General features: G+C 31.6%; 1 protein-coding gene across 1 annotated transcript; it reads left to right on the top strand.

The window, feature by feature from the left end:
• The first annotated feature begins 3,672 nt into the window (after positions 1–3,672).
• On the top strand, positions 3,673–12,923 carry LOC8265992. Its single transcript, XM_048375820.1, has 6 exons — positions 3,673–3,832; positions 4,070–4,222; positions 10,690–12,108; positions 12,213–12,281; positions 12,371–12,569; positions 12,684–12,923. The coding sequence occupies exons 2-6, from the start codon at positions 4,220–4,222 to the stop codon at positions 12,752–12,754; spliced, it is 1,761 nt and encodes a 586-aa protein (XP_048231777.1). The 5' UTR covers positions 3,673–3,832; positions 4,070–4,219; the 3' UTR covers positions 12,755–12,923.
• Positions 12,924–13,949: the final 1,026 nt, after the last annotated feature.

Below are 13,949 nucleotides of genomic sequence, written 5' to 3'. Positions count from 1 at the left end.
ATATTAAAAAATTACATTATCAGTGAATGAAACTAACTTTACACGTTTGACAAATTCATAATTTCTTCCATATATAATTGATAATTTTATAGCCATAAGTATTATATTTTATAATGGAAATAATTATTCATCATTTATAAGTATGATATAATTATTTATTATAATAATGTTTATTTCTTTATTTTGGTAATTTTTAAATATTCATCATTTATGATTTACATGTTTATTAATATATTTTTGTTAATTTAGTAGTTATACATTTATATATGTTCCTCATATTACTATGAAATATTATTTACGAATAAAAATGATATTGATTTTTTATGAAAATTAGATTCACTGTTTTTGTAATAGATATTGAAACATGTTTTTAATTGACATAAGCATTCATCATTTAAGCATAATATTTATTTGTTTGTTAATGGATAGTTATCAATAATGAACATCGTATTCGTTAATTGATTCAAACAACATATATAATATAGACATAACGTAAATCGTCTTTATAATTAGTAAACAAAAATAATTGTGAAGCTAAAATTATATTATAAATATTTATATTATTGTATAAATATTTTTTCAACAAAATAAAGTTAGCAAAGAATGGACGTTTGACGTTTAAATAATAAACATAAAATGTAAGTTTAATAAACATCCAATAAAGATTTAATGACTATAAATTATTTAAAAAAAAAACACATTAATTTTTTATGCACGTATGGTATTTGGGTCAGATCCTAATACATTATGGTCTGAAAACTAATAAATAACGACTTTATAAGACCTAAGTTCTCTTGTAGTATTATTATATGTCCCTATTCTTGAGATATTATTTGCTTCTTTATCTTACAGCTTTACGATTTTGTTATTTCTAAGGAAAAAATCCTTAAAAAAATATGAAATTAAATTTTATAAGATTTAAGTCCTCTTGACTATTAATTAATTATATATATCTTTTTATTAAAAATATATAAGTTATAAAATAAACTCTTACTATTTGATTTAGACCGGTAATGTGATAGAATATTTAAGAAAAAATTGAAAGCCATATGGTTAATTGATATAATCTCAAGTTTATGATAAACTTAAAATGTTAGTAAAAGTTAATATCTTTTTCTTTTTTGTCATTAGGTGACTTATTATCATAATGGTATATAAAAATTGAACCTAAAGGCATATTCCATTCAATGACAGCTCTTCTCAAGTATGTAGAAATTTGTACAAGATGAAGAGAAATATCTTTAAGGCTTCAAATGAAATTCTTAATTGTCTAAATTCAAAAATTGTGATACTAAAATGTTTAGGATCTTAATAAAAATTGAATTGATATTATATATTTTTAATTTTTAATATATTTATTATATGTATATTTATTATTTAAATATATATAGTATTTTCAAACTGATCATTTTTTATATATCGTAATAGATGATTCCAACAGTTCGAGTCAAGAAAAATAGTTACAGGAGGTTTTTCAAATTAGATAAGATTTTTTTTATTATCAATATTTCTAATTTTGAATTTTCTTGATTTTTATCCAGATAAAAAGTTTCATAAAGTGGTCTATTTTTATAGCATCTTTCATTAAAGTGAAAATAGAATTCATCATTTGTTTTTTCTTTTCCATTCACTTAGATCTCTTTCGTTTCATCGATTTTGTCCCGATTCTTTTTTTCTTCCGAAAGAAGGACTCAACTGATCTCAAAAAAAAAAAAATTGTTTCGACCCATTAGGAAAATAATACTTGTCAGCTAGACTTTTTAGCAGGTTAACCTTTATTACCAAAGTTTTAAGTCTAAATACTGCAAGAAATCTGCATTAAGATTCTTTTGATGGAAATTAATTAACAATTTTATGAAATTAGGCAGTCAAGTTGTCTAAATGGAGAAATTTGATGGTAAAATTTGCCCACAGTTTCTTTTCTTAAAAAAACTGCCATAAATGGGTCACAGCTCACAAAATATTTTATATTAATATTTATTCTCTAATATATTTCATAAAAATAAAATTTAAAGAAAAAAGAAAAAAATTTAGAATTAGTGATTAGATTAGTTGACTAATTACGCAAAGAAATGCTTGCAAAATTAATCTAAGGTGTCATGTGCCTTTTGCCAAGTGGAAAGTCCACTTTTGTCCCTCACCAAATTCCCAAATATGAAAAATCAATTAGTTTTGTAATTAAATGTCCACTTATCTCACTACTTTATCTTTTAGATTTTCTAGACAATTATGAACAACAAAGTATCCAAAAAAGAACCATGAATGGGAAATTGCTGAATTCTGCTATGAAAATTAGGATTCGACTAATTTCACATTTTTCTTAAAAAACAAGCCATTTTGAAAAAAATAAAATAAATTAGAAGCTGCTCAAAATGCAAGATATATAACGATAATAATTAAATAATTCTTATTTATAATAAATATATACACTATAGTGAATTTATGAATAATATATATATATATATATATTGATTTAGATTTTAAATTAGATTATCAGTATATATTTAATTATTTAAAATTAATAAATATAAATTATTTTTATCAATTTAGTGTATAATAAAAATATATATATAAAAGAAAATTCATTAGAAAACTATTTTACTCTATCTGTTAATTTATTTAGAATTATTATGCATTCTATCGAGTTTATTTTTTTCTTTTAATTCAACTTAAATAATGAGATTTTAATTATACACAAAGGCTCTGTTTGTTTCTTTTTCTTCTTATTTTTCAATGTTTGGGATACTAAAAGAAAATAAGTTAAAAAAAATAGTTTGCTGATCAAAGAAAAATTATTTCAAAACATCGAAAAATAACTTTCTATTTTAAGAATGAAAAGTAGACTTCAAATATTTTATAAAAATAAAGACATATAAACAATCAATTTTATAATTTTTTTTAAATATAATTTCATTTTTTGTTTCTTTCTTCATTATCTTTTATAGGCTCAAGAAATTAAGTCTAATATACGTATGAGACATGATAGTATATATTATTACTTCAAAAAAAATCTAAACTCTAGTTAAATATTAAAAAATATTTTTTAAGTAATTCTTAATATTACAACTAAATGCCAAAAAATATATTAAAGAGAAAATTATTTTCTGCAAACAAAAATTTAGTATTGCCTGTAATTTATTGAACTTAAAATTTTCATACCAAATTTAACATTCAAATCCTCGTGTATTTGAATTCGACATTGTAGCTAAAATTAAGAAACTATAATAATACATAATTTTGAATGCAATTAACAAAAATTAATCTTAATCAGGCCAAATTCACATTAAAATTATTTATTTTTAGAAAGCTTATATTATAGAGAGATTAATTTTTATTTCTTTAGTTCAATTATAAGGTAAGAATATTTCTTGAAAAAGAAAAAGAATAAATAAATAAAAAACTTGTAGTGTGGCCCTGATCCACCAGATAACCCCACCGAAACAAACCAATAAGAGGGCACCACGTAGCTAACATATCTTACACTGTACTTACCTTAATTACATACACTCAAAACCATTTTACACCTTAACATTACCATAAATCACCTGTCCAAATTAGTCAAAATTTTCAACGGTCTCAAACCCACCTCAACAAAAATAAAAATCCACGTGGACGGTGACCATGTAACACACCATAAACAGCAATACTCCGGAAGTATCACAGTGTATCTCTCTTCTCTTTCCTTTCATATCTAGTACTCTTCAAACACAAGTCATTTTCTGCTCTTAAAGAAAAAAAGAGAGAAAGAAACAACATAAAATTTATAAAAACTACACAAAACAAAACACTTCAATTCGCGCCGGATAATTCTCCGGCGATCTTTCCGGCGAAGGTAGTCTCCGTTAAACCTCCAACACTTGAGCTTTCAATTTCTCAGTTCTTTCTTTGCCTTACTCTATAGAAATGCGGTTTTATTCTTACAACTGGAGAGTTTTCATTTTTTCGCTCTCTCTGTAGATTATGAAATGCATGTTTTGTTTGATCAGAAGGTTAATTGTAATGTTTTTGCCTTTTCTTGTGCTTAATTTAAAACGCTGAGGTTTTTGCTTTGCATGGCTATCCGCTGCAGCTTGATCATGTTTATAAGTGGCTTCTACTACTACTACTACTAGCAAAACGGCGTCGTGACAAGGACCTACTGTTTTAACAATCGGAGCAATTTTGAGTGTGAATCGAGTTAAAGAGACCTGGTGTTGTTGTCGACTCGGCGAAAAAAAAAATGGTACTCTTTATTGAAGCATTTTGCTACGATTAAAAGCTTTTCTATGAATGTTGTTTGCAATTTATTTCCATTGAATTTTCTATCTTTGAAGTCTGATTGTTGTTATTATAGAACTCAGAATATATTGCTTTGTTATTTACAAGTTAAATGTTTTACGGATAACTGATAAGCCGCTGGTTGATAATAGTTTTTGAGTATAACAAACTGATCGCAATGCTCTGTAGTGCATAGTGCATGTGAGTAGATAAATAATGGATGATAATCTTAATTTTCTGTATTAGTTTCTTCAGTTGATGTTGATTTCCTGTTTTACTTTCCTATATATGTTGCAACTGCAATTTTATTCTGTTGAGGAATGGGATTGATTTTTGGCTATCCTTTGTAGCGTGGGTATAAATAATATATTTAGAATCACAGAGATCATTAAACCTTGATATCTAGAGGCTGAGACGATGCTCTTTATTAGGGTGTATATGGTTTGGTTCGGTTTGAATAGGATGTCCAAACCAAACCGATAAATGTGCCCTTAAAAAAGTTCGAACAGAATTAAACCGTGAAAAGTAGTCAGACCACCTAAGTTATATATAAGCAGTTTAGGTTTGGTTTGGGCGGTTTGATAGGTTTAAGCAGTTTTTGTACTCACTTTTTATATTTCATTTTAGATCTGATTTACAACAAATTTTTATTCATTTTTTATTTTCTAATTATATAAAAGAAATTAAAAATATAATGAAATTCTAAAATTATGTCAATTTATTGTGAAAGATATATATTAATTAATTATATGAAAAATTTAATAAAACCAGACTAAACTTGCGCTTTATACTTTTATCCAAACCAAACCAAATAACCATTTAGTAAAAGACCACGGTTTACAGTTCGAATCAGCTCAATTACCTTTGGTTTGAGCAGTTTGAATGATTTCTGAGCACCCTATGCTTTTTGATCATGCTCTGTTTGTGATTAATTAGATATATGCAGGTTCAACAGTGGCCATGCAAAAAACTCTTACACAAAGACTCTGTAGGAGTTATGTCTCATTTTAGAGTGAATTAAAGGAAAGTAATGTATTTTGAATTAAAGATGAAAAAATCTGATGAAAAAAGCACTTTGCCTATGCACATGTCTTTTGACATAAAGAGTTCAATTTTAGGAAGAAATCTATCTCTGAGAATATTATCCAGCTCATGATTTTATTGAGTAGAGTCTTTTATAGGTTTAGGCGATAGTCTTTAATAAGTTTAGGCTTTCTTCGATTGGTTGTAGTAGTTAGTTATTAGCTGTTGGCAGCTAGAGATGGGCCTTGGGAGGTTCAAACCTTTAATTTTTTGAAATTTCAACTTTCAATTCTTAGTTGAAACTTAATCGCAAATGACTGATTTTGATTCTTTACTCCACCAGCAATGGTCTTCAAACACTTCAAACTAGTGATGGGAGTCTAAAGGCCAATTTGTGACTCCTAATTGCCAATCCTTATACCTCCTAAGATATACCGACCACCAACTTTACTTCCACTGGTTTTCAATCGCTTTGGAATTATGTGCATCAATGGAGGGAGGCATCTCAATATTTTGCTATGAAATTGGGAAATTCGGTATTCAGCTTCTAAATATCAGATGAACGCCAATGTTCTTTCAAGGATGGACTTGCTGAAATATCTCATTGAAGACCTAAATAGGCATGTAGCTTAATTGATTAAAGAAGTTCAATGGTAATTTGTCTAGTTACAAAGGATATTATAAGAAGAACTCCAAAGAGAACATAGCTTCCTGATGGCGTGATATACTGTATCCAAGGATGATGGTGCTAGTTTTATCATCTAATCCTTAATGGAACCCTCCGTCACTTTAGTGCACCTTAAATTGTCATCATTTCCTATATGTCAAACATTTTTCGTAGGGTCCAAGTAGGCATGTTATAAACATGCTACATTTAAACAATATATTTATTTGAAGGGAACCTAGTAAATGGGGTGTATTGGAGGGGCAAATAAGAAACTATGAAAATAGAAACCTATAGCCTTATAAATCAACTTTATTGGAGTCCTAAACATGGCAAAGAAAAATAATGCTTTTGACAAACTAAGTCGAAACACATCCATCCAAATAAGCAAAAAGAGGAACTACAAAAATTGAAACCTATAGCCTCATCAATCAACTTCACATAATTTCCAAAACATGGCAAAAGAAATTGCTCTTAAGAATTAAGACAAAACATATCCACTCAAATACTACCACGATAGTAATAGTGTGGCAACTCTATATAAAAGGTAAGTTAGCATTACATCTATGGTCGTTTATGGAGATTATTATCTTCCATGTAAAATGTGCTAAATTTAAGATTGCATATGCAATTCCTAAGCTAAGGCCCTATCTCGCACAAAAACGAATCGAATCATTAAAAGAAAAATACTTCTAAGGATATCAAATAAGGAATCAAGTCTCTTGAAATATAAGTGCCCAAGTTCCATAACAATAACACATACTCCATGAAGGACGTCTACTTAATGTTGATTTTCCATTTCCATTTTTTTCTAGGAAACTCCTTTCAAATAGGAAATTGGTTTCTGATTTTCCTTAATTACAAAAACAAACCTGAAACATTTTGGAGATGAATTGGAAATGTTTCCAAGATCCTAAACGATTAATCAAGGAATGTTTTGGTGCTTTGTAACTACGACCATGTATTCCCTTAAAGGCCTTTGGTATAGAGGGCAAGTAATTACCGAGATAACTTGAGCATGCAAGTTAATGTTATTGGCTTGTAAAGCTAGAATGAATTACTGTAAACAATACAAGGAAAATTAAGAAAAAGATTAGGTTGAGATGACGTACATTGTATATTGCGTGATAAAGGCAAATCTGTTCATGTTGCTTGCTTGGAATATGCTATGTCATCTAACTTAGCTTTAGATGCTTCTTTGCTTGATTAGAAGGAAATGGTTGTCTCAAAGGATTGAGCATGTGCTTGCTTTTCTTCTTTCAACAAGGTTGTAATCAACACGGAAGGAGTACCAATTGCCAACACATACAAAAGCTAGCTTGTCTATGCAAAAAGAAATCTATAAATCCAAAACAGTTTGTTCATCTATGAAGTCCATTTCAAAATCTAAAGATCAAAATTATGATTCACACTTTTGTATGTCTAAGAATGGAAGAGACTCGTAATTCCTTTTGAAGGAATTCCTTTCCTTCCTTGACACTAGTTTGAAGGATCAAAATTTAAGTGCTTCTCTTTTGCTCAAATGCGAAAGAGGCTCTTCCGCCTACAATCACCCATGTCTATGAGAGAAATTATCAAACATTGAGTATGCAACATTTTAGAGCTATCCTATCAATTCCATTTCCTTGCTCGACGCTCGTTTGAAAGATCAAAATTTAAGTGCTTCTCTTTTGTTCATGTGCGAAAGAATCTCTTCGAGCTAATGATTTTGCCTAATCATCCATGTCTACGAGGGAAATGCTCAAACGTTGAGTATGCAACATCTTGTAACTATCTAATTGAATTCCAATAATATTGAAAGATGCCTCATTGATTTGATGGCGTTATGTTATCTTACTTCCTTTTGAAAATTGTTAGCCTCTCCTTTGCTATATTACATCTGAAGAAAACTACCTTAGAGGGAGCCTTTATCTTCCAAATTCGCTTATGTGGAAAAATTAAAATTAAGCTTATCAACATATTTGGAATTATTGCTTAATTTACAGTAAAAGACTTGATATCAAAGATATTTAAGATACAACCTTTTATCTTTCAAATTCTTCTCCATGGAATTGAAGCTTCTCATTAAATTGCGAATTGTTGCTTGATGTCCTAAAAAAAAGACTTAACACCATATTTTCTTTCTGATCTGGAGCCAGAGCTCGTTGATTCTCCTTGAAATGCGTTGGCGATCATTTAGCTAGCTTATTCCTCCTTATAGATTGACTAAGGTCCCAAATGTCAATCTTGAAAGTTTAGCCAATTATCCTATCTTGGTAGTATCTTTGTTCTACTGATTCAATCATGAACTAACCGAAATCTATTTATTTTTATCCAACAAAAGAAGGTTCAAGAAAGAGGGAAGTTTCCACAAATTGTCATATTGAAAGGGAACTTCTTGCTTCAAAAAGCATAAGAGAGAAAAAGAAAACTTCTCACCTTGAAATTGACTGCCATAACTTCACTGCATGAGCATATATTTTTAGTTCAAAAAGCTAATGTATAAGCAATAATACATAGCTAGCATTGATGTCTTATTGAATGATTTTTCATAATGACCTACTTAAAAGAGCGTTCAATGAATAAGGAATAAATTGCATGATCCCATCTCTCCAAATATGGGATTATCACATATTTATTACGTGCAAATGAAATTAACTCCCCATTCCTCGACTCAAAAAGCATAAAGGAGAAAAAAAATCCTCTTGCTCTAAAATAAACTTCCCCGATGTCACCCTTGGGAAACTCACCCTAGTACAAAAATCCAATGCTTTGTATTATACAAATTAGCATTAGTATACCACCACAATTGATATTTTATAATTAACCTTCCGTAATGACTTGTTCAAAAGTGCTTTGGATGAATAAGGGAACTCCTTGTGTGTTCTCATCTCTGAAAATGAGCTACTTGATCACCCTATTCTCCTTTAGTTGTATCCTAACTCCTCTTTTTTACTTCTTGAATGCATTCAAGCTTCTCCCTTTGTATTGTCTTGTTCATTCTCTAGATACTAGCCATTAAATATAGGAGGAGAAAAGGGATATACAATACAATGGGAGGTTGGAGGAGGTTTTGTTGACAAAAATGAATCTCTTCTCTTTAAAAAGTTGATGCCTTCTTTTCATTGCCTTTCTTAAACTTTTTATTGTTAGGATTCTAGATTTGGTTGTCTACCAATTGAAGGCCTAAATAAGTTAAAGGAAGGGATCCTACATTATGATTTTAAACCCTTTCCATTGAAATCCTAACACATCTTTAAATCCAACTATGTATTTAGGCTCCAAAATCTCATCCTCTCCATGACATATTCAAGGAAATCTCAACATTTAGTTTCATAAGCCTTCTTTATATCAAGTTCATGAATTGCCGTTTCTCCCATATTTTAAAACTTATTTAGCTATCAATTCCGCTTCCTTTTGTTTTCCTTTCATAAAATGCATATTGAAACAGGCTCACAATAATTAAGCTTTGCTTTTAAAGAGTGATTAGTAGCTTACTGAACGGATTCGGAGGAAATTAGAATTTTAGGTGTCTAATTCAAGTAGGATGATATGGTTATTAAAACGTGTTATTAATGCATTACATGTGAACAAATCGTGGGATGTTGAAGTTCGTTACAGTTTGTTCTTTGATGCCATGCCTACTTTGCAAATGATTGATTAATTTAATTAGGAAATATGACATTTATGAGCATTTTCAATATAGGAACTCTTTAAAAATATCCCAACTAGCATAAAAGGAAAGGAACCAATTTAAGATGATGTAAAATATAAAGAAGGAGAAGCGTTGTTTAAGGCAACTAAGTCATCTCATCGAAATTCTTGAAATATTAAAATGGTATTATAAAAAGTTGTAATTAGATATTTCCAGCTGTAAAGGAGTAGTTTAATTGCACTATGGATGGAACACTTGTATCCTTAGGATTTCGGTACTCATTTTCTATTTAACAATCCACCTTTAATTGTGAAGAAATTCCTTGACATCTATGCGACTGATGTGAATTTACCTCAATATATTTTGACACAAGCATGATTTTATATTTGCTACTATGGCATACTATTGTTTAAGTAGAGGAATGTGTTCATACTGGAATTGAAAGATATGTTGTAAAGCCACAGATGCATGCACATGATTTTTTTTCCCATGTCTGATTTTTTTTTTTTTTGTTGCTGCACCTAACATCCTGTTTTCAGTCAAACCATAGACTTGTGTCGCTGTAGTGATGCTGGAAATTAGTTAGATAATAATTAAGAGGACTTACAAGTTACACACATGAAGAATAAGTTGACAATAGAATCTATCATCTTATAAATGAAGTTAGACTTTGAAATTGGAATGTGGCCTTCCATGGATCTGTTAGTCGGTGTTATTGTTACGTGCCAATTGTTGAGGGGTTGTTCACTTCAGCTACTCAGTCCCTAAATTTCGAGAAAGAATTGGAGTGTCGTATTTTTGTTCTTGGACTTGACGTGTTTAATTCTGTAGAATAGGGAGGTTGTCCTTGAAATTAAAATTCATCATAATTGGAGTGTCCAATGCAATAGTTTTTCGTTTCTCTGGCTATTATACTATCCACAGCTATTCTCTAACTTAAAAGTTGGTTAGGGATTGGAGATGACATGAGTCAGATTGTCTCATATCCATGCCAATTCTTTTTCATTCTTTGTGATAGTTTTTGGAATTTCAATTCTCAGTTTGTGTTCTTAGCCACTTCTGTTTTGTTAAAGTTGCAATGGTTCAATTCGATTTTTATTGTTTCTGGCAGTCTTTCCAGCACAAAAGCTTTTGGATGCCAAGAGATACTGGATGTCTAACTGATGGAGAGACAGGTTATGATAGTAACTCAAGAATTGAACCGAAGCGTGGCCATCAGTGGTTTATGGATTCCACTGGACCAGAATTGTTCAGCAACAAAAAGCAAGCAGTTGAATCTGTCGGTAATAGGCCAGTTTTGGGAACTCCTCACGTGAATGTTTCTCCATGGCAAAATGCTTCCAGTTTTCAGTCAGTTTCTGGGCAATTCAGTGACCGCCTATTTGGGACTGAGGCTGTGCGCACTGTCAATATGGTGGATAGAAATATTCCTTCTGCTGGTGGTGGAAATATGACCATGGTTATGGGAAGAAAGGATTTCAATGACCCTTATGGTAGCAATTCCTCTATGGGTTTGTCGATGTCACATTCCATTGAGGATGCCTCTGGTGGTATTAATTTTGGTGGAATCCGAAAAGTTAGAGTCAATCAAGTTAGGGACTCTAACAATGACATTTCTGCGTCCATGGGGCACCCATACAGTAGAGGAGATAAAAATGCAATTATAATGGGTGCTGCCTATAACAAGGGTGCTACCGATTCCATATCTTTGGGCCCAGCTTATAATGAAAGGGGGAAGAATGTGATTTCAATTGGCCCCAACTTCAGTAAAGAAGATGGCAACTTCATTTCAATGGGACACTCTTTCAACAAGGAAGATGGAAATTTCATATCGATCGGTCATGATTATACCAAGGGAAATGGCCATATCTTATCAATGGGTCAACCCTATGATAAGGGGGATGCTAATTTTATATCAATGGGTCCATCATATGAAAAGGATGCTAGCAATGTAATATCAATGTCTCCTTCCTTTAGCAAGGGAAGCGAAAACTTCATCTCGATGGGGCCCACCTATGATAAACCAAATGAGAATTTCATTTCTATGGGTCCCTCCTACAGCAAGGGTGATGATAGTATCATATCAATTGATGCGAACTATGACAAGGCAGATTCTAACATCACATCTATGTGTTCTGCCCAGGACAAAGGGGATTCTAATATCCTTTCCATGGGTCACAATTATAACAAGGGTGAGAGCAATGGCATATCTTTTGGAGGCTTTCATGATGAACCTGAGGCAAATCCCCCTGGCAGTATCATCAGTGGCTATGATGTATTAGTGGGTAATCAGAGCTCAGCTCAGACTTCAGAAGTACCCAGTCAGGAAGACTGTGTACAGTCAAATGCTGATCCAGTTGAGAATAATGTCCCAAAAGCTAATTCAAAAACTGATGTTACTCCCAAGAATAAAGATGGAAGGCCATCTAAGAAGGTCGCCCCAAACAACTTTCCTTCAAATGTCAAAAGTTTGTTATCAACGGGCATGCTTGATGGGGTTCCTGTGAAATATATTTCATGGTCAAGGGAGGTGAGATTCTTATATCATGTGTGGAATTGTTCAGAGAACACATGCATTATTCTGTACTGATTAAGTTTTGCTTTTTCTGTAATGTATTAACCTTCTCTTGGCAGAAAAATCTTAAAGGACTTATAAAGGGAGCTGGGTATCTATGTGGGTGCCAGGAATGCAACTTCACTAAGGTAATTAGTTCATAATAGTTTTAGCTGCTCTAATGAAAATCAATAAAAGAATATTCTGATAGTTTCCTGACATTAAATGCATCATGCAGGCTCTGAATGCTTATGAATTTGAGCGTCATGCTAACTGCAAGACCAAGCACCCCAACAATCACATTTACTTTGAGAATGGAAAAACCATTTATGGAGTTGTTCAGGAGCTGAAGAACACTCCACAAGAGATGCTATTTGAAGCAATCCAAACTGTGACTGGGTCACCAATTAATCAGAAGAATTTTCGTAGCTGGAAAGGTAATGCATATATAAAGGATTTCATAAAACTCATTAACAGTTACCACGAATGTGATTTGATGAAGGTAAATATATACTCTCTCACAAAATTATCTATCTTCCTTTTCTTATCAGCATCATATCAAGCTGCCACCCGTGAGCTTCAGCGTATCTACGGTAGAGATGAAGTTGTCGGGTCATCTTAAGATGAAGATCCTAGTTCTAGAATATATGAGGTGGTATATTCTATGGATAGCAGCATATATCTTTGGTAAATTACCAACTTGCTTTGGGATTTTAATGATTTTGAGGAGACAATGGTAATTTATATTTTGAACTTTTCTAATAATGATATTTAAGTTATAATTTTGGACAGTTCAACTTTTTGAATTTTGAGTTGTTATCATGTATGTGCATTTCATTAGATTTGCCTTCTCCATGTTACTTTAGGCGGCAGAAGGAGCTTAATTTAAGTCCTGGCCAAAGCCCCTTTGGAGAGGAATACTGATCTTGTTTACTATAGCCTGAACTTACAATTTAATTTGAAAAAGAGATGAGCAATCGCTTAACTGCACATAGTTGATAGATTGAATGAGTTTTGTGGAGATATCTAGAACTCCAAGAGTTCAAAAATCAGGGTTGAACTCCATGGAGAGAACAGCTTGTGTTGCAGGTTAAAGAAAGATTGCTTGCATATTTTTTAATGCATTGACCATAGAGGGTATGAAAACTAGATATTCATTGAGTTACCAATATCCTTGTGCTGATTGCTGTCATAATTTAGTGAGGTGTGTAGTCGCCTTCTTTATGTGCAGAACCCTGTGTATGAACATTATGGATACATGCTTAGTTTTGAGTGGGCTAGTCCCAGCTCAAGTCTGCAGCAAAGTTGACAATATTCTGTTTTAACTAGGTTGACTTTCTTTCGCACATGGGAAGGGAAGGGAAGGGAAATTGTACCCACAACCTTTTGCAGGAACAAGTCTGCTGTAGGCTACTGTATCAACCCTGTAGTACCTACTAATGGGAACACAATTAGGAGTGTAATTTCTTGTGCTTCTTCTTTTGGTTTATATGGCTAGTATTGATATGCTAGTTTAATATCAGCTAGGATAGAAGCACACATGATATCTTTTCAATTTTAGTTACATTAGAACATGGTTTAGCTCATAAACATCCTTAGAAATCAAATTATGTTCGGAAAATTGTATGGCGTTTTCCAAATACTGAGCAGTTATCCTTTTTTTGTTTCTATCTTTCTGGCAGATGCATCCTTCTCTTTTGCTTTAGTGACAGCACTGATATTAGATTCTTGGTATAGATTTATATTTGGCACCACATTCTTGTGTTTTCATGCTGGACTTTTACCAGGTATAGGTTGAGTATAACCCTCATTGACAA

Source organism: Ricinus communis, chromosome 6 (assembly GCF_019578655.1).
Source record: "Ricinus communis isolate WT05 ecotype wild-type chromosome 6, ASM1957865v1, whole genome shotgun sequence".
In the NCBI taxonomy this organism is placed as follows: Eukaryota; Viridiplantae; Streptophyta; class Magnoliopsida; order Malpighiales; family Euphorbiaceae; genus Ricinus; species Ricinus communis.
Note: the sequence above shows the minus strand (reverse complement) of the source record. Positions and strands in the feature narration are given on the sequence as shown.

Bases quoted from the DNA above. Each gene is read 5' to 3' on its own strand.
- LOC8265992 (XM_048375820.1), top strand. The intron at 12,109-12,212 runs GTGAGATTCTTA...TTCTCTTGGCAG, and splicing joins ATATTTCATGGTCAAGGGAG to AAAAATCTTAAAGGACTTAT. The intron at 12,282-12,370 runs GTAATTAGTTCA...TGCATCATGCAG, and splicing joins AGGAATGCAACTTCACTAAG to GCTCTGAATGCTTATGAATT.